This window comes from Schistocerca nitens, chromosome 2 (assembly GCF_023898315.1).
Source record: "Schistocerca nitens isolate TAMUIC-IGC-003100 chromosome 2, iqSchNite1.1, whole genome shotgun sequence".
Taxonomy (NCBI): domain Eukaryota; kingdom Metazoa; phylum Arthropoda; class Insecta; order Orthoptera; family Acrididae; genus Schistocerca; species Schistocerca nitens.
In genome coordinates this window covers 674,931,455-674,955,769 of record NC_064615.1, presented here as the reverse complement: position 1 = coordinate 674,955,769, position 24,315 = coordinate 674,931,455, and the positions used below count along the sequence as shown (strand labels likewise).

At 43.4% G+C, this 24,315-nt stretch overlaps 1 protein-coding gene across 1 annotated transcript in view; it reads right to left on the bottom strand.

Moving 5' to 3' along the window:
• Window positions 1-24,315, bottom strand: part of LOC126234548 (alpha-(1,3)-fucosyltransferase 7-like) — a 362,065-nt gene that overhangs the window by 20,550 nt on the left and 317,200 nt on the right. Inside the window, exons 4-5 of the mRNA XM_049943245.1 lie at window positions 16,402-16,662; window positions 3,486-3,701 (exon numbers count right to left, since the gene is read on the bottom strand). Of these exons, the coding sequence (XP_049799202.1) occupies window positions 3,486-3,701; window positions 16,402-16,662 (477 nt within the window). The remainder of the gene's footprint in view (window positions 1-3,485; window positions 3,702-16,401; window positions 16,663-24,315) is intronic.

Genomic DNA, 24,315 nt, shown 5'->3' with positions numbered 1-24,315 from the left:
TTTCGCAAATACGTCACACTGCAATCAGATTTTTGTAATTTTTTATATTTATGATATGTGAAGTTCAGAACTAAAACATCAATTGGCCAAAGCAATTCGATGAAACTCTGAAGAATTCTCGAAAATATCGACCTTGAGGTTTTCCGACTTCCTTTAACATCCTAACTAAGTAAGATAGATTTTTCTGTAAGGCAGCAAAGCTCTGTGGTAGAATGCTTACGTCCATGAAGGGGTCTTCGGTTCGATTCCTGGTTTATGGAAGTTTTTAAACATAGATTCATGTTCTATTAGCATTACAGTGAAGCGTAAAATACATAAAGGTGGAAATAAATCTGTAGCGCTCGAAACTGATAATCTCTGGTTCGACCCTTGTCTCACGCATTACATTTTTCGTTTCTTTCCGTTCAGTTCGATTATTTACGTCATTTAAACATAAAATTCATCACAAAAATGCTAATTAATAGATATCTAGTTGATATTTTTATGAAAAATTCACGTCTTCTTATTTCTAGTTAGGTATAGTATACAAAAATTTCGTTTTTGTTGCAAATATAAATTCATAATTACCGATTAATAAAAACATTACAAATTAATTTTTTCAGTCTTACGTATTTTTATGCTTCACGGAAATCTACATGGAACATGTAACTTTGTTTAAAATTTTACCATATTTGGGAATCGAACCGACGCCACGCATCTCGTACATAAGGAGTTTACCTTAGAGCCACACGGCGCACCAGACTTTTTGGTTTGCTGTAGGGTATTACGGAAGTTCAGGCAACATCAAAAGTCGATTTTCTCGAGAATTTTTGAGAATTGTATCGTTTTGCTTTCACTAATAGATGTTTGAGTTCTGAACTTCAGGTACCATAAATATAACCTAGTACAAATGTCCGATTGCCATGTAGTACCCTTGTCATTATCTTCTACGACCTTGTTTAGCTACGATAGTGCGCAAAGATAAACACAGAGTTTTCATATCATCTTGGAGGATAATGTTCGAGACTATGAGCTTCCAACCATTGTGGCAGTGTCGTTCCATAATGGAATATATTGAACTTTAAGAAGAATGTCAACTGGCATAGCGACAGACAACGCCGAGAAAGTGAGACATACTTGCATAAAGTCAAATACTATGTCTGACATTGATATCAGCAGAATGATTGATTAGCAGTAACACTGAAAACGCCATCATTTACCAAAACTTTAGTACCTTCAGTAACTGTTCATTAATCGACGAGTAGAAGGTAACGTAACTGAAAAATGATGGCAGATTTTAGTGAACTTATGACAAGGTTGTAGTATTTCCGCCTACCATAACCACAAGTGTTGAGATCCGCTGCTACCACATCGATTCAGGTTTTGAGATTTGGGTAGGCAACGACAAAGGTCAGAGTGCACAACTACTGACATCACATTCTGATGCACATCTAAGGACTTATGATGCTTGTATTTCAAACGGTTCAAAAAATAACCTACGATGACAATTTCCAGCGGTTTTATACAAAAGTGTGTTGTGGCCGTTGAAGGTTGCTTTGAGGCTAAGGAAAATGATCAATAATTAATGAAATACCTTTACATAAACAATGAAAATAAACCATCTTTACGTTGTGAAAGCGAAACTAATTAATTAAAAGTGCTGAGACATCAGTCAAAAGTCACACCCCAAGTTTTTCTTAAGGCGCATTTTATTACAGGATATCCGCATAATTTAATGTGTTCGATAACGATCATTAAACTTATGGGACTTGAATGGGACTTATCACAGCTAATAGTTCACTGTCACTATCGAAAACGTTTCATAGCCATTCACATATTTTCTTTTAAAGTGAAATTCCTGTAGGACAGCACAATACAAGCGCTTATTGTTAGATTATGGTATTCACCATCAGTTCAGTCTCTCAATTAAGTACTGAAAAAAGGCAACAGATCATCAATATAACTACATTTTGTCTCTATGCCACTATCTTTCTTTGTATGAATGGTAAATTTTTTGTGCTGACTGTAACAGACAGAACAATTACGTTACTAATGGTATAGAAATAGATAAAAAGTACAACTTGGCAGCTAACACGAAATTTCATTTATCTAATCCTATTTAACATTTTCAACATATTTTAGTACTTTTATTTGTATGAGGTTGTAACATTTATGGTATGTGGAAGCAGATGGAGAAATGAACTGGAAAGAAGAGGACGAAGAGAGATTCAAATGGTTCAAATGGCTCTGAGCAGTAAGGGACTTAACATCTTAGGTCATCAGTCCCCTAGAACTTAGAACTACTTAAACCAAACTAACCTAAGGACATCACACACATCCATGCCCCCAGGATTCGAACCTGCGACCGTAGAAATCGCGCGGTTCCAGACTGAAGCGCCTAGAACCGCTCGGCCACTTAGGCCGGCGACGAAGAGAGAAGCTGGACAAAAAGAAGAGCAAGAAGACTGTGTACATTGAGGAAGAAGGATGAAGAGATGAAAACAATAGGGTGAGATATGGTAGGATGAGTAGTGAAGGAGGATAACGAGGAGAGAAAACTGGAAAATAAGAACATAGTAACGAGAGCAACAAAAGTAATAAGAAATCCTCAAAGAGAAGTAAGAAGAACGAGAAGAATAAGTTAACAAGAAGAGGAAGAAGAGGCAAAAGGATGGTGAGGAAAGAGGAAAGAGGCGAATGTAAGAAGGATAGGAAGGAAGGAAATAACAGAATGTGGAGGAAAAAAGGGTCAGGGAGAAGAAAGTCAAGAACAGAAAGTGAAGAAGAGGAGAAAGACTGTTAGAAGAATGACGTTAAAAATCGGGAAAAGGAAAGAGTCGAACACTAACACAGAGGAACAGTGAGGAACAATTAAACACATGAAATGAGAACAGAAACAATGGAATGGGAGGAGTGGCAGAGAGATGTAGAGTAGACTATGAGAAAGAATGAACAGATAGAAGAGTAGAAAGAAAATTTGTACGACAAGAAAAGGAAGCATATGGAGTACAAGAAAAAGAGAAAGGTGGAGGGGTAAGAGATGAGAAGACAATGGAGGAATAGAAATTGAAGAAAAGAAAGTAGAGAGAACGAGAATGAGAAGTATGAAGAAGAAAAGGAGGTAGAGCGCACATGAAGAAGAACGGGGATTAAGAAGAAGGGAGAATAAGAGAAGGGGAAACACAAACAACGAAAGCCAAAAGTAAGACGGATATAAAGCGGAAGTAGATGGGGAAGATTAAGTGGTTGAAGAAGGAGAGAGGGAAAAAGGAAAAAAGATTAGGGTTTTGCATCTGGTGATATGGGATCCGCCTGAAAGTAAACAAAATAAAAAAATTAGGGTTCAAAGTCCCATTGACGATGACATTACACGAGACAGAAGAGAAGCTAGGGTGAGGCATCCGTATCAAACGGCTTCGGAAAACTATTAAAACCTAAATCACGATAGCCGGACATAAATTTTAATCAGGGTGGAAGCGGTTTAAGCAGGGAGGCTGCGTACGCACCTGAGAGTGCCGCAGCGGCCGTAGACGTCGACCTGCCCGGGCAGCAGCTGCTGCAGGCGGCGGACGTAGTCCCAGCGGTGGTTGCCGCTGCGGGCGCAGTTGGAGCCCATGATGACGGCGAGGCGCGTCCGCTGCTCCGGGGGCTGCCAGCCGCGGCCGCCGTCTGCGGGCAACGCCAGCGTGCGCCCGTACGGCACCGGCACGTCAGAGTCCATCCTGCGCCGGCCACAACGCCAACAACAATCAGATCTAAAGGCCGTAAATTCAACTAAATACCTAGGAATTATAATTACGAGCAACTTAAATTGGAAAGAACACACAGAAAATATTGCGGGGAAAGCAAACCAAGGACTGCGTTTTATTGGCAGAACACTTAGAAAGTGCAGCAGATCTGCTAAAGAGACTGCCTACATTACGCTTGTTCGTCCTATTTTGAAGTACTGCTGCGCGGTCTGTGATCCCTACCAGATACGATTAACGGAGTGCATCGACAAAGTTCAAAGAAGAGCTGCGCGTTTTGTATTATCCTGGTGTAGGGGAGAGAGAATCACTGACATGATACAGGATTCGGCGTGGACAAGATGAAAACAAAAGGGTTTTTCGTTGCGGCGGAATCTTACGAAATTTCAATCCTCAACTTTCTCCTCCGAATGCCGCGCGGGATTAGCTGAGCGGTCTGAGGCGCTGTAGTCATGGTCCCGGTGGACGTTCGTTTCCTCCCTCGGGCATGGGTGTGTGTGTTTGTCCTTAGGATAATTTAGGTTAAGTAGTGTGTAAGCTTAGAGACTATTGACCTTACCAGTTAAGTCCCATAAGATTTCACACACATTTGAACATTTTTTTTTCTCCTCCGAAGGCGAAAATATTTTGTTGGCGCCGACCTACATAAGGAGAAACGCTAATCTTCATAAAATAAGGGAAATCAGAGCTCGCACGGAAAGATGTAGGGTGTTCGTTTTTTCCGGGCGCTGTTCGATTTTGAAATAATAGAGAATTACTGTGAAGGTGGTTCTATGAAACCTCTGTGAGGCATTTAAGTTTGATTTGCAGAGTACACATGTAGATGTACGCGATCTGCGAACACGCACACACCGTAGTATAGGATAATTCGACTGTACGGCAGAAGGTTTCTAATGAACAACCGAAAATTGCTTCTAACAGTTGGTGAGGAAATAATAAATAGGGTTGAAACTTTAAAATCAAATAAAACCATCTCTCCAATTTGTAATGCATAAAATTCGGTTTAAAGAAACCGAATTATGTCGAATGCGATCTTCAAAAATTCAAAAATAAAGACACCTTTACGTCACTGATCTATTAGTTCCAGTGATTTAACCCTTTCGTGGTTAAATTTAATTTTACATCTGCTTGAGGACTAAAAGGTCAAAAATTCTCTTTTGTTATGGTCAATTAAAAAAATTAAAAAGTCGACCGGTACTGAAAATCGGTGACGTGGAACACATGAGGCTCACGAACATAACCAGATCCATGTTTTCATGTGAAAGTAGGATATTCAAAATTACATTTTTACAATATTACAAATCTGGGCCAGAGCATATTTGTTCTCGCGACAGTCAAAATCATGAAATGTCTCATAAATTTCCAACTTAAGACTTCAAGATGACTTTGACATATCACATACCAATGTTTTCCACATTCTAAGAAGTTTTCCGGGGCATATACATCGCATTAATACAAGTTAAGTACAAAGAATTTGAATCACTGAGGAATACAGTAACGCTCAAAACAATTTCTATGATGTATAAGAAAACAAACTAGTTTTCAGACATTCTCGGATCGAAGAAGATGATGATTTGATTCCACTTTTGAGGATGAGACGAACTGAACTGGCTACTCGTATAAACACATGCAGCCGCATTTGATCCATCACACTCTGCCATATATCCTCCCTATGGTCCACAGTATTTTTGTGCAAGTCACGAAAGCTTCCCGGTACAGGGTAGCGTTAAACAGATGTGGGATATAGATGTCCCAACGGCCAAAAGTTCGTATTACTTTATGGGAAGATACAGGGAGTGGATTAAAATATGGAGACACTAAAAACACAACACATTACCATGCCTAACACGGTGTACCTCCTCAAAACAAATACGACTTACCTTGGCTCAAATTCAAATGCCTCTGAGCACTATGGGACTTAACATCTGAGGTCATCAGTGCCCTAGACTTAGAACTCCTTAAACCTAACTAACCTAAGGACATCACACACATCCATGCCCGAGGTTGGATTCGAACCTGTGACCGTAGCAGCAGCACGGTTCCGGTTCAAAAATAGTTCAAATGGCTCTGAGCACTATTGCAATTGGCATCTATGGTCACCAGTCCCCTAGAACTTAGAACTACTTAAACCTAACTAACCTAAGGACATCACACAACACCCAGTCATCACGAGGCAGAGAAAATCCCTGACCCCGGCGGGAATCGAACCCGGGACGCGGTTCCGGACTGAAGCGCCTAGAGCCTCTCGGCCACAGCGGCCGGCACTTGTCTTGGAATGGATACATGCACGTGCGGTATGGTTTCCAAGGGAATCTTATATCGTTAGTCATGCAAAACTGTGGCAAGTTCAGGAAACGAAGATAGAAGTAGATCGATCACATACCCTATTCTCCAAAATAGACCACACAGGATCAATAATATTGAGATCTGGTGACTGTTGGGCAGGGGAAATGTGAAAATTCATCCTCTTGTTCGTGAAACCAGTCCTGGACGATGCGAGATGTGTGAACAGGGGCCCTGTAATCATGGAACACAACATCACCACAATGGGATGGACCTGACCATCTAAAATGGTCATATAATCCTTGACAGTAATGCGACATTGCACGGTAACAATGGGTTCCATGGAATAGCATGTTATGGCTGCCCCAATCATCATCGAACACCAGCCATGTTTCAGTCTTGTCAGCAACCAGTCTGCATCGTAGGCTTGGGACGGCGTACGCCAGACGTAAAATCGTCCAGAAGTTGGAAACAGCAAGAAACAAGACTTATCCAACCAAACGACTTCCTTCCATTGCGCCATACTCCAGATTATATGGCTTCGGCACCATGTTTTCATGTTACGGCCATTTGATTCACTGATCTTAGGTTTTGGAATTGCAGCTCACCTTGCGATTCCGTTCTTCAGGACCTCTCTTCCGTTGTTTTGGTGCTGGCAGGTTTCGCGAGTGCTACATTCATTTCTGCAGTGACTTTTGCAGCGGTCGTCCTCTTATTTTTGTCACAAACCTCTTCAATGATCATCTGCCACGAACACTCAACACACACTTTCGTCAGCGCTGTGACTTAGCAGATGACGGTTTTTCGCTTTCGTTGTATGTGGTATAAATCTACGACACGGTGCTTCTGGAAACACCAGACGCTTCGACTACCTTGGTTACGGATGCACCCCCCATACGATCACCAACAACTTGCGCACGTTCGAATTCAGTTAACTCCGACATAACACATACACAACTACGCCGAACACTGTTCTGACCGCTGATGACACTTCAACGTATTGCGAGCACTGCACATGTGACGTCCGTGGTCAAATAAAACAGCGCCACCTACAGACTCGTATAGCATCTGCACTTACGTTCAAGCGTGTATTTCTTGTCCAACCCCGGTACGTGTCTTATCAACAACGAAAGGGTCATGAAGTATTCCATAATCACGTGCACATAATCTCCACAAGGTTATTTTCATTTCAAAGCTGCTTACTTATATCAACAAAGTTCATAATGCGGGCAACCACAGCTGTAAGAATACATTCTTGTTAAACAAAACCGCAGCAGCTTCCTCTATTAGTACAACCGGTTACGCAACAGTAAAGTTGCATCATCAAGTACATCTGAATCGAAAAAAATAGACGGGAGGAAACATTTTTAAAAAATTTACTAAGGTCCAGCGAAATCTACGACACGGTGCCTCTGGAAACACCAGACGCACGCATTGATGGTTAGATACTAAACATACGGAGCAGACAATAATTCTGAAGAGAATCGGGTAGGTAATAAGTGGAATTCTCAAATTAATATCATTTACAGCGAAACGTAGAGATTATTGAATGTCTCCAATACTCTCAGTCGAGTTGCATTAAACTGTCCTTTAAAAGGAGTGATAGAGAAAATAAGAGTGCTGGAATGAATGAGACGGCCTTGGTGAATACCTCAATTCTGAAATGATATCTGTTGAATAATAGTACAAGATTATATCAATCGCATCAAGAACTGTATTTCACTATTGCCTATATCACTCCAGTACCCCTGCAATATAGCGCATTTCATAGCCCCACACAATGCAACAGATCGTCAGACGGCCATGGCAAATACCCCAATCTTGAAATGAAATCTGGAGAATAATAATACAAAATTATATATATCGCATCAAGAACTGTACTTCACTGTAGCCTGTATCACTCCAAAAGCCCTGCAATATAGTGCATTTCATAGCCCTACACAATGCATAGTTTATAACACTCTACTCGAGTACCCCTGCAATATAGCGCATTTCATAGCCCCGCACAATGCAACAGATCCTCAGACGGCCATGGCAAATACCCCAATCTTGAAATGAAATCTGGAGAATAATATTACAAAATTATATACATCGCATCAAGAACCGTATTTCACTGTAGCCTGTATCACTCCAAAAGCCCTGCAATATAGTGCATTTCATAGCCCTACACAATGCAACAGACTTTCACGAAACTATAGTTTATATCACTCTAGTACCCTTATAGTACTGTCAATTTCATAGCCTTACACAATACTATGGTTATTTTATTCAGGTGAGCATGATGCAACAGATCGTCACGAGCCTTATTAATTCATTGAACCGGTTGATAACGCTTTATTATGCTATTCTCCATATTTCTTGAGGCATTTACCGTAACTTGTCTCCTTAATTTCAGCACTCTTACTTTTACTACCACTCCTTTTCAAGGAGTTTTTAATACAACATGACAGACTGATCTGGGCGTCGAATGACCTCTACATTTCGCTATAAGTGATTTTAGTGTCAGTTTCTGCTAATTGCCTACCCGATTCTCTTGAGATTTATTGTCCATTTCGTATATTTAGTATCTAAACATCAATGGAGTTACGTATTGATTTCAATGGACCTCTTGAGCAAAATTTTTTTAATTTTTCTCCAGTCTCTATCTCCCTATTCATATGTACCTGATGATGCAACTTTACTGTTGCGAAACCGGCTGTACTTATACATGATTACTCAACAGTTGCTGTAGTCGGTTTAACAAGAATGTTAACGAATAATTTTCCTCCGAAAAAACAGGCAGTTCAGTGCGCCCCCAACCCTCCACGTACACACATAGCGTGGGACTTGTAGGATGTACTACACGTGCTATATGTGTAAACCGCCTCTAGTTAACTGGTTAATAGTTACATGTGAAACCAATACATTGATACATTGCCCCCCCCCCCCCCCCAATACCAGTACCCAACCACTGAGTATCTTCATTTAGACGAATCGGCGACGCTCACTTTTGGTTCATCCTCGATATTGCTAAATTCAATAATAAAGAGGTCTTGCTGTGAGTGAAAACCCACGGATATGGTTGTCTGGAATACAGGCAAACATTTCTGTTAGTTTGTTAGAAAACTGCTTCTCCGCAGACGGAAGTTTTGTACGGATAGTTGAATTTCGTTACGCAGTTGATGCGAGATAGAAACATGATATGGGGTGGTGGCTTTTGGTCGATCATCTACTTGCTTGTACTGTACATTCCTTGCATCTCAGAACCGTCATCAAGGCCTTGAACTGACGCAATGTTGTGAATTCAACAGTGCCGACACTGTAGTGTACCTTAGAGACTTCAAGACGTCCGTTGGTTCTACGTTGTTAAACGTTTCCATTGAAACAGGCTACAGATGGCATATCTGCGACAATGGGCTTTAAACATTTACCAAAAGATAAAAAAAAATCGCACAATGGGAGAGAAGACAGCACAGAGATACTATGTATCTAATGCACTGCGTTTTATTTGCTAGAGCCATTTCCCTACTAGTAGTTAGGTGTGCTCCTCCCCTGCACAGTTAGAGAAAAGTAAAGGACGTAAAATACAAGGTCAAAGAAGGAAAGGCGCTTTGGAAAATAATTGCTTCTATGTTGAACAGGCGATTGTTCATTACAGTTTCATTCCTCACAGAAGATCAAAGGTACCGCAGTCACAGTCTACTTGTAACTCCATACTACGTTGTCCTTACTTTTCCTCGTTTGTGTAGCTTTTTCGCAACAAGGACAACAGGACCCTGGATATCAGCAATATTCGTTTTGAAATTTACTGAAAGCTAATCTGGAACGCCCTATTGTCTTAACTTTATAGCAGTGGCGTCATAAAACCCAACTTCCTTACCAGAACAAAATGACTCAATGAAGCCATTTAATAGCTTTTGAAGTACTAGCTCGCTCCTTCAGGTCATCTGGATACAGGAAGGCGGCTGTTTGTCAAATGAATCCCTTCATTTTTAGTAATACAAATAGAGTTTGGTTAACAGGTGGCGTCCTGCCCACGCTGACACTTTCCCTCTGATGAAACTGACATAAAGTGTTAGAATATTTCGGTGCCTTTTTTGGTTTAATGTTGTTTCTCAGGACACACGCAGTATCCTTTTGGGGTCTGACCGATATGTGCTAAATCTGTCGCATAGGTGTGCCTGGGAAATACATACACCTGAACAGCGATCACTATACCTGATTAGGATTAAGTGTGTTGGTGTTGTACATCACAACCTAATGACTTATTTCTTCTTTTGGAGTATTCAGACGGTGCATTTTTAATCAAAAAACGATATGAGAATGAGTGATTAAATCTCCTTAAAAATTACTAACGTCAGTTTATTAGGAACATGTACAGGATAGGGGAAATGTTTCTGAACTTTAGAATTGGTCCCAGTACTGTCTTGTGTATGATTTACTTTCCCACAATTTTATCTGATAAATCGCTGATGTATATTTAGACGTTAGTGGTCCTGTTACACTTCCTTTGGGTATGCGTATAACGCACTGTATACTACAATCAAAAATTCATCAAGGCACTCGCATATCGCAGATCACTCGAATAAGAAAGTACGTCAAGTGATTTACAGAAAGCACACGTTGCATCCGTTTACAAACAGTTTAGCAGAAGCGATCCAGTATGTTAGAACATATTCTGAGCTCAAACGTAATAACGTACCTCGAACTGAATGACCTACATGCTAACCAGCATCGATTCCGCAAACAATGGTCATGAGTAATCCAACCCCCACTTCTGCCATATGACATCCTGAAAGCCATGGAACACGGCAATTAGCTAAATGCAGTATTTCTTTCAATCCAAAAAGTATTCATCTCATTACCACGTCAACAATAATTTGTGAATGTACTGTCATATGGGATACCACACAAAATTTGTGACTCGACTTAGATTTTCTTGGTAGGGTGGACGCTATATATTAGGTTGGATCGAGCATCACTGCCAGACGTAGAAGTAATTGCAGGCGTGTCCCAGTAAAGTGTGTTGGGACCCTTCCTGTTCATGTTATAATGACCTTGCAAGTAATAGTAACTACAGAAATTTTGCAGGTGACACTGTTATTTGTAATGAAATGCCATCTGAAAAAATACAAAGAAATTCTGGTCATATTTAAGGTCTGTCAGTGACTCTAAATTTAGTTTCCAGACACTCATAGATAACACAGGAACTGAAATGGAGGGTAATAAGACAAAAGAAGAAAAGTTAAGCCCTGTTTTTTAATGTTCTTTTAGAAAAGATAACAGAGGCATATTGCCCCATTCTGATTCTCACGTTACTGTCAATATGAGTGATACACATATCAATTTCAGTGGTGTTGAGAAACATTTGAAATCAATAAATCTGATCAAAATTGCAAGACCCAATGGAATACCTATCAGCTTCCATACAGAACTCGCGACTGAGTTTAACCATCATATACCGCAGCTCCCCCAACCAAAAAACCTGTGCCCAGTAGTAGACAGATCGTACACGTCTACGAGGAGGGTAGCAGAAGTGACCCACAAAACTGCTGTCTAACGCCCTTGAAGGCCATCTCTTGTAGGATCTTAGAAAATATTCTGAGATCAAAGGTAATGTATCTCGAACAGAATGCCCTCCTCCATGCACCGACCATATGAAACTCAACCCTCATATTTCTCACATTGCATCCTGAAAGCTATTTGTCTTCAAGTTTTAAGGGCTTTCGGCTGTTGAAGTTGTTTTATTGTGTGCTTGTATTAACTATGCTTGTGCTTAAACATATTTGATGTGTTATACGTAGCTTCTTTATTCTATCGCAAAAGCCTTGAAACTATAAGTGCCTACGCGGAGGACGTGGCGCAAGCTCTAGTAAACAGAGATGGTTCGTTGCGAACACATTGCAACAGGGACCCTCACTTTGTACAGCACTGCTTGCAAGGCCGCTTGTTTTGGAAATTTAAATTGTAAATTTTGTATTTTGTTTCCTTTTAAAGAACATTTTTTAAATATTGAAGGTTTATTTTTTCAAGTTCATGAAGCATCATTAAGTTTTCTGAATTTAATTGGCTGATGAATTTACTTAAGCACCTTAAGGATTCTAGCTGTGAATTTAGTAACTGCTTTTTATTGGAGTTGTTTTTAATTGAATCCATTTGGATCGAAATTATTATCTTCTGTTATGCAATGTAGACGTCTTGTATTGTAAAAGAAAAGGTTAAAGCTGACTCCACGCTCTGTTTTTTTAAATGTTAAAATAAATTTGTTGAAATTAGAGAGCACCACTCCTCCACGTAGCTCCCTATCAGATCAGTTTGGATGGTGTGATAACCTTGGAGGAATGTTTCATTGAAGATGAAGGTGTGAACTTGCCGTTGCAAGAAGGTGTGCAGGTGTGCATATATAATTGTTTGTTTCTTAAAAGGAGATGGATATTATGGAACAGGAAGCTATACTACTCCAACGCCATTAAGATGTTTAGGCAGCGGAGAGAACAGGGAACAGTTTAAACTAGGGTCTCGAAGTGGTAAACAACAAAATGTATCTGGTCGTGGGAATAGGAGGCTTGTATGTTTAGATGTAACATGTCCTGGCTGGAAAGGAGATTGACTGGAGGGTGTGTAATCTTTGGAAAGAGTGAATCATTGGCAAAGCGATGATTATGAATCTAATTATGCCTTCAGCACTGAGATCTTGGCGGAGGGGACTGTTAGGATGGATGGGACTACCATGGGACGAATGGCTACAGACAATTCTGGTTTGTGGGCGGAGGCCTGGGATTACTCTTAGAGGAATAGGTGGGATGGAAATGGTCGCAGGTGTTGCAGGCGAGAGAGGAGAAAAGATTGGGAGAATATTTTAGGGGGTGAGGGGTTCTGCAATGGAAGCAGTTTGGCGGATTTTCACAATCGGTGATGATATGATTATACGAGTAGATTAGGTATTCTTGGCAATGGTAGGAGCAGCATTTCGATGAGGATTTTGAAGGTTCAGCTTTATGAGGGCGGTAGTAAAATTGGGCTCCTATTTAAACGAATCACTTTTGATTCAGAGAGCTTTAAAGATTTCGATGTGATGATGAGGGCTGCGTTCGGATTTTACCACCTCACCTGTGGTCTCCGGTTTGACATTTGTGGCCACAGCAGTGAGGGTGGGGAGATGGAGGGGAGGTCATGGTTACTTGTCATGGAAGATGCTGAGAGAAGCTGTTTGGGACCGAAGGTAATACATGGGAGTTTATGGAGGAGATTGGCGTCAATGTTGGGACTAGTGGATTTTATCAGGACCAAATGGTTCCTTGTGATTATTTACTGGATGGTACTGTTTGGAATGTATTTTTTGTTTTCTCGAATTAAGGTTTTGACGTTCTGAAATTCTGGTTCTGGGTGGGTGAGAATGAAGGTGTGAAACATAGGAAAAGGTAGAGGAGGAGTAGATATTGTATCCAAGTATTTAGTGTTACCGGTTTTTGTGTGGGATTTTGGGGATGATGTTGGAGATAATGTCTATGTTTACTTTATAAAGCGTTTTGGTTAAAGTAGGATGGGAAGTGACGGGTTTCTATGGACTGGGAGATAGTGGAATGAGTCGGTATTGGAGGTTACCTGAAGACGTTACAGTTCACTTGGAATAGTTTTGTGATGGTGTAGCTACAGTTGCTCCTTGGGTATTTACTCTTGCTAGGCTAGCAGTCGACTGTTAAAATGGTTCAAATGGCTCTGAGCACTATGGGACTTAACATCTGAGGTCATCAGTCCCCTAGAACGTAGAACTACTTAAACCTAACTAACCTAAGGACATCACACACATCCATGTCCGAGTCAGGATTCGAACCTGCGACCGTAGAGGTCGCGCGGCTCCAGACTGTAGCGCCTAGAACCGCTCGGCCACTCCGGCCGGCCGACTGCTCTGAGGATGTTGCTTATTGGGGCACATGTTGGCAGTGTATGGTATGCGGGGTAAGGGGGGATTTAGAGACTAGATGAAAGTTTTAGTTGGGAGTTCAGCTGCAGAGTGGCAATTCTATGGAAGTGAAAGGATGAGCTTGAGGTTAGTGACGTGAAGGACGGCACTGCTGGTCACCAGCAGGCTATGAGGACGCAAACGTGATGAAAAGAGACGTCTAGATGAGTAGTGTCACATATAGACGAGAATGAGACGAAACGCAGCCACGGTGAGGATACCAACATATACGTGAGCAGACGACGACACAAAGCCGCGATGGAGACCCGGACTTGTAGATGGGATGCGATAAACTAAGCAATGGAGAGTAGCTCCAGCCAGCCTAGGCGACAAATAAAGGACGAAAACGCACAGTAGCTATTTGCCTAAAATCAGAGAGCGGCTCTGGACACTCTAGGAAGAGATGATACGCGGGATATTGCATATTTGTATTTGAAGTTTGTCCTCATGCATTGTACTAATGAAGACAAATGTCAGAATTGTAATGTAACGTGTACCACTAACATCATTAATACGGGTGTATGTCACACACGACTTACACATAATGACCGGATAATAGTTAATTTGGGCCCGACACTAACATGGTACAGGATTTTATTACAATTATGACATTTACCCCCACAGGTGCAATGGCTGCAAACAATCTTCAAGGCAACATGTGCAAGAGACTAGTATGGCATAATGTAACATCGCTGATTTTTGATAAGGGTGTTGTCTACATACTTGAATAAGTCCCAAAGCCGAAATTGTAAAAAAGTGCAACAAATACGTAAAATTGACAGATTGAGATGGTATACAATCTGCTGTGGCCTTCGCCATCAGTCATCACGGCGCCTACAGTATCAGCAACCAAACTGACAGCCTGCAGCCACGAGTTGCCTGCTTCGCAGGCACACCGAAGCACTACACAACCGACAGGCAATATTGATGAACAGCCACAACAACAACACAGAAAAGACACCAGCGGCCACCAGGGGCCACTACCGACCCACATAAACATAAGGAAGAGGTCGCTGCAGATCCCGGAACTATTTTCACTCGTCAAACCACGTGATGGAAAATAGTTCCGAGGTACTCATCCGCCCAAGCGCTATAAAGGCCGGCGCTCGGCCGCACATGGGAAGGATACAAATCCTATACACCTCCCGTAAACTCGATCCTCCTCACCCGCTCGTCTCCCCGATCCTCTCCCACCCCCGCCCGCTGCCGCGCCTGTACTCCCATGTCCCACCCGGTCTCCATCTCTCCACCCTCCTTACCCTCTCCCAAGGTGGCTTCCGCCAGCTCCCCCTCCCTGATGATGTCCTCGTCCCCTCCATCTACCCCTCCTATCAACTTTGACCCTGCCCCCCCCTCACTCCTGGTGTCCTTTCCCTTAGGCACCCTCCCTCCTTTCTCTTCCCTTCCCTTCTCTTTCCTTTTCCCCCCGTCCCCTCCCTCCACCCCTCTTCTTCCGGGCTTCCCCTCCCCCTTCCTCTCTCCCCCCCTCTTTCCCTTGCCCGTGGCGTCCCTGCTCTCCCCTCTCGCTTTCCCACTCCCCCTCCTCCTCCTCCCCCTCCTCCTCCTCCTCCTCCTCCTCCTCCTCTCTTGGCAGGTCCCTGGACTCGCACACGCATCGTGAACTTTCGCGCGCCGGAGATCGTCGCCCTCGGTTTAGTGTTTGTGCCGTCGTGTCTGTGCATCAGTGTTTTTCGCCGTCCACGCTCCTTCGTTCACGTGCGTCGTCTACCTCGTCAGTGTTTGTGCCCAGTGCCGCCGTTTTTCTTGTTGTTTCGTCGAGTGTGAACGGCTTTATGTTTTTTAACTATTGTCTCTCCTGTTTTTTAAACCGCCATTCTGTTACTTGTCTGTCTCCCTTTCTTTTTTTATTGTACTGCCTATGGCTGAAGAGCGGAGTACACTGTTCCGCTGCCAGCCCACCTTTGTATGGGGTGTTCAAATTACAATAAAGAAAAAAAAAAAAACAAACCGCACATGGGCAGTTCATCGACCGCCAGCAGACGTGGATAGCTGCCGCCCCGGCAGCTCGGCTTGGATCTTCTCGCTGATATCTGGATTAGTCTTGGTATATCGGATAAGTCTCTGGCGGAGACTAGTAGGAAATTATTTCAGTTGTTTTCTATATTATTCTTGTATGTAGTTGGGATTCGAAGATGGATCACTGTTTTGTGTTGGCGTTATACTTGGAGAATTTGTTTTGGTTAATCGAACAGTCCAATAAATTGTTTTCGGACTTTGATCGTTAGTTTCTTCTGCTTACGCCGACATATCACAATCTTTGAAGGACTGGTTGTAGGTACAAGTTCAATGGAAGTTATATTACTGTCAATTTTATATCCGTCAATTTGCCGTAGTTTACAAGGTAGAAGTGTTACGAGCGCAGCGGACAAGGTTAAGTCAGTGTTACATAGGAACAACAGAGGAGCAAGAAGCAACAGATGTGTGGCGAACCTGTACGTCATAGACCAGTTGAAGAGGCCGTCGAAGTCAGAGAGCTTGGTGCCCTTGCGCGCCTTGAGGAAGGTGTGCAGGGGGCTCTCGTCGGTGAGGAAGACCCAGCGCTGGTGCGCGTGCTGCGGCCCCCTGGCGGGCAGCGCGGCCAGCGACTCTGTGCGGTGCAGGTGGAAGACGACCGCGTCGGCCACCGCCAGGTCCACATCCGCATACGTCAGCCGGCAGTTGGACACGGCGCACCCCTCCCACGGCGACAGCCTGCGCAGCGAAGGGGACAGCTGCATTAAACACTAATACCACCCTACATTCATGTAAACCAGTAATACGAGCTGTGGCAATTAAACAACCGGACTGGTGCCACAAAACATTTTATTGATCACCCGTAAATTACAAAGTTTGTCACCTCCAGTGTACTCTCCTTCCCGATGCTCTACAATGTTGAGTTTTCCATTGTTCAAGGCAGTGCTGGAAGTCCGGTTCTGTCAGCGTGTTGACAACCTCCATCGCTTTTGTTTTCTCTGCTTCCACACTGTTGAATCCTGTCCCCTTAAACGCCAATTTCATATTAGGAAATAAAGAGTGACATCGGGGGGGGGGGGGGGGGGGTGGCAGGCGGGCGAATACGACGTGTGATGCCGCATATTTCGTAAAGGACGCCTTTACAGGCAAGGCAGAATGGGCTGGCGCATTGTGTTATTGAAGCATCCAAGACTTTCCGTTCCACAAATCGAGCCGGCCGGAGTGATCGAGCGGTTCTAGGAGGCACGCGACCGCTACGGTCGCAGGTTCGAATCCTGCCTCGGGCATGGATGTGTGTGATGTCCTTAGGTTAGTTAGGTTTAAGTAGTTCTAAGTTCTAGGGGACTGATGACCTCAGCAGTTAAGTCCCATAGTGCTCAGAGCCATTTTTGAACCACAAATCGAGTCTTTTTCATTACTTGTTCACGAACAATTTTCGCGGACCCAGTGAACCTAAAAAAATAAAGATGGGCGCTTCCAATGCATCGCTTAAGACTTTGTTTCAGAATCGTAGTTTAAAAAACCTATGATTCACCACAAGTAATCACGCGGCGTAAAAATTCTGTATCATTATCAGTGTTGCTTAAAATGTGAGCACAATTGTCCATTTTCGATTCCTCTTTCTCTAGATTAAGTATTATTGGCACAATTTTTGCGCAAACTTTGTGCATGCTGAATGGTTCATGCAAAATCTGTTATATGTATGTATGAGTGTGGAAAGTACACGGTGTGCTGTTAAATGAATGTGCAAAGGCTAGTATGCTTCCTGTTAGTAAGGTTCTTCGTACATTAAGTGATGTGAAAGTTGTTCTTGTACGCAGATTGGTATGTGCAAGGCCAAATCTGTAACATTCGAGATGTGTGCGTCTGGGAACGTATCTTTCCCCACGTAACACGAGACAAAATTTTTAAATGTGATGGACAATTCACCAATATCAAGCAGTCGATAATGGCATAAGGCCGAAACTGGCCAGTAATGTAATTTATATGCATAGTGCATTAAATGAATAGAACTGAAAGCCTACGGTGGTTAAAATGGTGCCATCATTTAGAGGGAAAAGGTAGGAAAATAAGGAGACGAAACGTGAATAAAATGAAGGAAGCAGAGGTTGTTAAGAATTTCAGGGGAAGCGGTAGAGAACGAAGGACTGAAACTGAGTAAAGGAATACGACAAAAGACTAATGGGCAACTTCGACAGATGAATTATTGAAGGTAGCACACGATTACAGGAGACAAGCTCTAGCATAGCATAGGAGATATTGAATTTAAATGATTAAAGGAGAAAATATAAAAATGCATCAACTGAACCAGGCGAAAGGTAATACAGGTATCTAAAACAAGAGTACGAGCAGAGGCAAATTGGCTACACAGAAATGCTTAGAGAACAAATGCAGGACTGTAGGAGATTGCAGGGCTAGGGGAAATGTAGAAGCCACCTATAACAAATTAAAGGGACCTTTGAAGAAAAGAAAATCAGCTAAATGATGTAAAGAATTCGCATGACAAGCCACTACTGAAAAAAAAGAAGAAAAAGCTGGAGGATGGAAGAATTAATTAGAAGGGCCATATTAGTAAAATAACCTTGAAGCCATTATTGCAGAAAGGTAAACCGAAGAAATGAAGGTGAAATGGGAAATATGATACTGTCAGAAGACTTAACAATCATCTGTGGGCGTTGCATATACGGGCATGGGCAAGTGCACAAGATGCTGCTTTTTTTTTTAAAAAAAAAAAAAACCAACCATTGAGCTTCTTCAGCACACCGTCGCAGATAATAAAACGGTGAAGAAACGCCGTCCTCGAGCAGTTGCGCCTCCTAGACCTTACGGACTACCTAAGTCCATAAGGAAGGAATGTCTCTTCGCCCGATTGTAAGCAACATTGGAGCACCAACATACGAAATAGGAAAACACCTGACGTCGACGCTCAGTCCCTTTGTGGTCAAATGTGAGAATCACATTAGAAACTCGGCGCATTTCGTCCAGCAGCTCCAGAACTCCCGACTGGGCCGAGAAGACCTCATGCTGAGCTTTGAAGTGCTATCCCTCTTTACTAGGGTACCTTTGAGAGACTCCCTAAGACTCGTAGGAGAAAAATTCGGACCAGTGGTAAGGAAAGCTTACGAATTCGTGCTTAAATTAACATACTTTCTATTCGACGGGAACTACTATGAAGAAACAGATGGAGTAGCGATAGGCTGTCCGCTATCACCAGTAGTGGCCAATACGTTTATGGAGGCTTTTGTAGAAGAATCTCTCGAGTCGCCAGTCTACAAGCCCTCTTTCATATTTCGGTATGTAGACGATACATTTGTAATCTGGTCGCACGGACGACATCGCCTTAAAGACTTGCTGCAGCATCTGACTTGCTGCACCAGAATATCAAGTTCACAATGGAGGTAGAAGGAAACAACCACAGCTTCCATTTCTAGATGTGCTCGTCAAGCGAAGATCAGATGCCACACTAAGACACAGTGTCTACCGTAAGCCGACACATTCAGATTTTTACTTGCATGCCTCCAGCTGTCATGCTTGTTCACAGAGAGAGGGAGTCCTGAGCACACTGGTGCACAAAGCACGCGAATTCTCGGACCGTGACAGCCTAACAGCTGAATTGCAGCACTTACAGGCCGTGTTCCGCACGAACGGTTACAACAACCGCCTTAAGACCGAAGAAGCCGAGACCGCAGCCTTCCCAGGACGAACACAAACCGGCTGTGACGGCGATTATACCATACGTGGAGAACACATCGGCAAAGATCGGAAGAATACTCCTAAAATACAATGTCAAGTGCGTGGTTCCCCCCCCCCCCCCCCCCCATCCAAAACGAAGACGTTATTTGGATCAGTCAAGGACGACTTAGCACTCAGAAAACAGGGAGTTTCCCGCATCCCTTTCCAGTGCCGGAAAATGTATGTAGGCCAGACCATTCGGACTGTCCAGGAGAGATGCTGTGAACATAAATGCCATGAAGACAACGCACAGCCGACCAAGTCCGCCGTGGCAGAGTACTACATCTCACATGGACGTGACATGAACTACGATGGCACAAAGCTATTACAGCAATAGAACACCTTCTGGGACGGTATCCTGAAAGAGCCAGTGGAGATCCGGCCGCATAACGAGCTAACAAGAAAGACAGCGGTTTCCAGTTATGCAAGGCCTGGGATCCAGCCATGAGTATGATTAAAATACAATGACAGTCTACACGGAAATCGCCGTGCGGGATTAGCCGAGCGGTCTGGGCGCTACAGTCGTGGACTGTGCGGCTGGTCCCGGTGGAGGTTCGAGTCCTCCCTCGGGCATTGGTGTGTGTGTTTGTCCTTAGGATAATATAGGTTAAGTAGTGTGTAAGCTTAGGGACTGATGACCTTAGAAGTTAAGTCCCATACGATTTCACACACATTTGAACACGGAAATTCGCCCCTGACAGAACACCTGAAAAAGAAGACGCATTGTTACCATGGCGGTAGAGTTCCCCACGCGGCCGTTGCCGTGGAAGGACTGCTGCCCACGATCTGTCGCGGGGTGCCACGCTTCCTCCACAACCCGGCGCAGCGCTTCCCTCACCACCGGCAACGTACGCACGGAAGCGCTTAAGACGGAGGCGCGGGAGGGGGATAAAGATTATATAAAGTCGGCATCCATCAGAGATAAATCAGATTCCAATAACACCTGAAGTTGGCAAGAAGTTGGCTCGGCGAAATATCGCGCCTGTTGGACGACGCCATCCGGCTGAATACCAGAGAAATTTTTAAGATTTCCGTGCGCCGGGAAAACCTCAGATCACACATCAAGATGCTTTTTAATTATAAATGTTATATTTCTTTCAAACCTTTATATGAAGTGTTACATTTTATCCACTAATATCGCAACATGGGATGAGGTTCTCACTAACAACGAACATGTACTGTAACAAAAACTGTGAAGGGAGAAGAAGACAGCAAAGTCAGTCGAAACCAGTAGTCGAAAGTAAAAAAGAATTTATGCGATACTGGCTATAGGAAGTTCTTTTTTTACGAAGTAAAACAGATCGCTCCCTCTAATTTCTCATGTTGAGAAAACTCAATCACTGTGAGAAGAATTTAACACAGCACTGAAAGTCCTAAGCGGGAACAAGACGCCTGGAGTAGACGACATCCGTGGGAGAACTAATCAGACAAAATTATTCCACCAGGTATGGAAGATAGATGAGACAAGGGAAGAAGCCTCAGACTTCAATAAGAATGTAATAACTGCAATTCCAAAAACATACAGGTGCTAACATACATGGCCGGCCGGGGTGGCCGAGCGGTTCTAGGCGCTTCAGTCCGGAACCGCGCGACCGCTACGGTCGCAGGTTCGAATCCTGCCTCGGGCATGGATAGTGTGATGTCCTTAGGTTAGTTAGGTTTAAGTAGTTCTAAGTTCTAGGGGACTGATGACCTCAGAAGTTAAGTCCCATAGCGCTCAGAGCCATTTGAACCATTTTTTTGACATACACGAATACCGCCGAACCATCAGTTTAGTAAATCACAATTGCAAAATACTGATACGAATTATTCACAAATCGATTGGAAAAACTGATATATCAGATTGGATTCCGCAGAAAAGTAGGGATACGCGAGATTATACTGATCCTACAACACATCTTAAAAGGTAGGCTAATCGTACGTTTATAGAATTTGTAGATTTTGAGGAATATTTTGGAATTCTGAAGGCAGCAGGGATAAAACACAAGGAGAGAAAGGTCATTTATGTGCAGAAACCAGACTACAGTTATAACTGTCGACGGTCATAAAACAGAAGCAGAAGTTGAGAAGGGAGTGAGATGGGATTGCAGCATCTCCCCGGTGTTATTCGATTTGTACGTTACGCAAGTAGTAAATGAAACGAAGAAGAAATTTGGAAACGGAGTTACAGCTCAAGGAGCAAATAAAAACTTTGGCGTTTGCTGCTGATATTATAATTCTGGCAGACACAGCACAAACTTGGAAGAGCAGCTGAACGACATGAACAGTGTCTTGAAAAGGGGTTGTAAGACGAACAGCAACAACAGTAAAACAAGGGTGATGGGACGCTGAGGGAATTTGATTGGGAAATGAGATTCCAAGAGCAATAAAAGAGTTTTGCGTTTGAGGGAGCAAAATAACCTTTGATGGGCGAAGCAGAGAGGATATAAAATGTAGACTGGCGACAGAAATAAAATCGTTTTTGGAAAAGAGGTATTTATTACATCTAATATAAATTTTGATTTCAGGAAGACTTTTCTGGAGATATTTGTCTGGAATGTAGTCTTATATGGAATTATAACTCAAGATAAGCATTTCAGACGATAAGGGACTAAAAGCGACAGACGAATGCTGATGATTAAAGCGTATATCGAGTAACTAATAAGGAAGTACTGAATAGAAATGAGGGAAAAAAGCAATTTACTTATTAAAAAAGGGATGTGGTTGATAGGACACATCCTATGGCATCGAGGATTAGTCAGTTTGGTAGTGGAGAGAGATGAGTGTGATAAGAATAATTGTACAGGAAAGCTAGGCATGAATACAGTAAACAATAATTTCTTAATTTACTGGATGACCGTTTTGGAAAGATAAAGCTTTCATCTTCAGGTGCCTCCAGATAATTAGAGGAACATAAATGTGCAGCGGTCGGGCCAGTCAGTCATGGCAGAGGGGGTGGTTACACCCACGTCAAACAACAAACAAGCGCATGGGAGCGTAAGACTGGCAATCACAGCGCCCATCTTGACAACACGATGCGGAAGTGAATAGTGCAGATGGTCCAGACACATTTATATTTCCATTATTTAATAGCACCTGAACATGAAGCTTTGTCCTTCCAAACCGGTCGCGGAATGAATGAAGAAATTACTAGCAAATGAAGTGGTATTCTACAAATATGTTCCCCAGTTGTGGAAGTTCACTTGATCAAATATTTTATACAGTAAGTATGTTGAAATGGATGTAGGTTGCAGATCTTGTTAGAAGATGGAAAGGCTTGCACAGCAGAGACTATAGCACCAGCCCAGTATTCAGGCTGAAGATCGCAACAAGAGCAACGTAAGTTACTCTGGACTCTGGTATGTATTGAAGGAAGTACCATGAATTTTCAGTATTGTAAATAAATTATATCATCTAACTCATGATATTAATGAAAAATACAATACTAGGGTAATGGTATAAACATTTACAATACTCATTGGTGAATAAGGAATGCCGTTTACAGCTTGACGTTTCGTCGAGGACGATGTCAGTACAGATACAACAGAAGCCTGCACAAGACAAAGACAGAGCAAGGAATCTATGCTGGCTCAGGAAGCCCGCTCAGAGAGAATTGCCCCCTCCCCCCCCCCCCCACGCCCACTCCTAAGGGCCGTGCCTCGGCCTTAAGTACAGCCCTCGGCGCCAGAATATGGTCTGTTCTCCTTACTGTCACGTGGCTGGCGTGAGAAAGAGGTACACGATACCATCAGCCTCTGCTGGCGCTTTGATCGGCATCTGGCGGCCTGGCCAGCATGCTGTTGGCTCCATCTGCTGACCTGGCCGTGGAATTCCAGAGTTCCTAGGTCCCAAGGCGTCTGCTCCGAAGCGGATGGGCTTGCGGCAACCCGAACGACTAGGTGTGCGTGGTGCCCTTGGCGCAGGATATCTAGCATGCCACCGCACCCCTCCCCCCCCCCCCCCCCCGGCTCACTGGACCTCTCCCATCTCCCACCGAAGCGAGAAGGTGGAGGACTGTGTGATATCCGCAGATGGTGTCTGGACCTACAAGCTGCCTAAGTGCAATGAGCATAGCGTCGACAAGCAGGCAGGCCAAGACCTGCGGCTACGGCGTCCAGGACGTCTGCTGTCCACGGCCAAAAAGATGGGTAGGCAGGCCTGGAGCGACTGGTAAGATAGGCAGTGGCCATTTGGCAGGCTTCCCGAAGCCAATCTGGAAGGAGACCATAACAGAACAGTGACAGACTGGACACGGATGGCCGAAAAACGCAGAGAGGGAAGTTCTCCAAAGCAAGTGGGAAGGATACGAACTGTGCAATAGCGCAAGGGATGATAAATTGTCGTGCACAAACACGTAAGATAAAAAGTTGCTCTGCGGAAGCACTTGATATAAAACATTGTTGTACAGAACCACGTGGGAGACATAAACACATGAAGTGCATAAACTAGGCACAGTAGGAACAGAAAGTAAGTACAGTGAATAGGAAGGGACTGGACAACGTGTTGACATCCGGAACACCGAGAGGAGAAACCCCAAGACAGTGCAGAAACATATAAGGACGGCCACAGAAAGAGACGGCGACGGCACAGTCCGGCGGCAGATGACTCTGGCGGAGTGACTGTGACGGCGCCGGGGAACCAGCTAGCAGCAGAATGCTGTCCGAGGGGTCTGGTGCTACG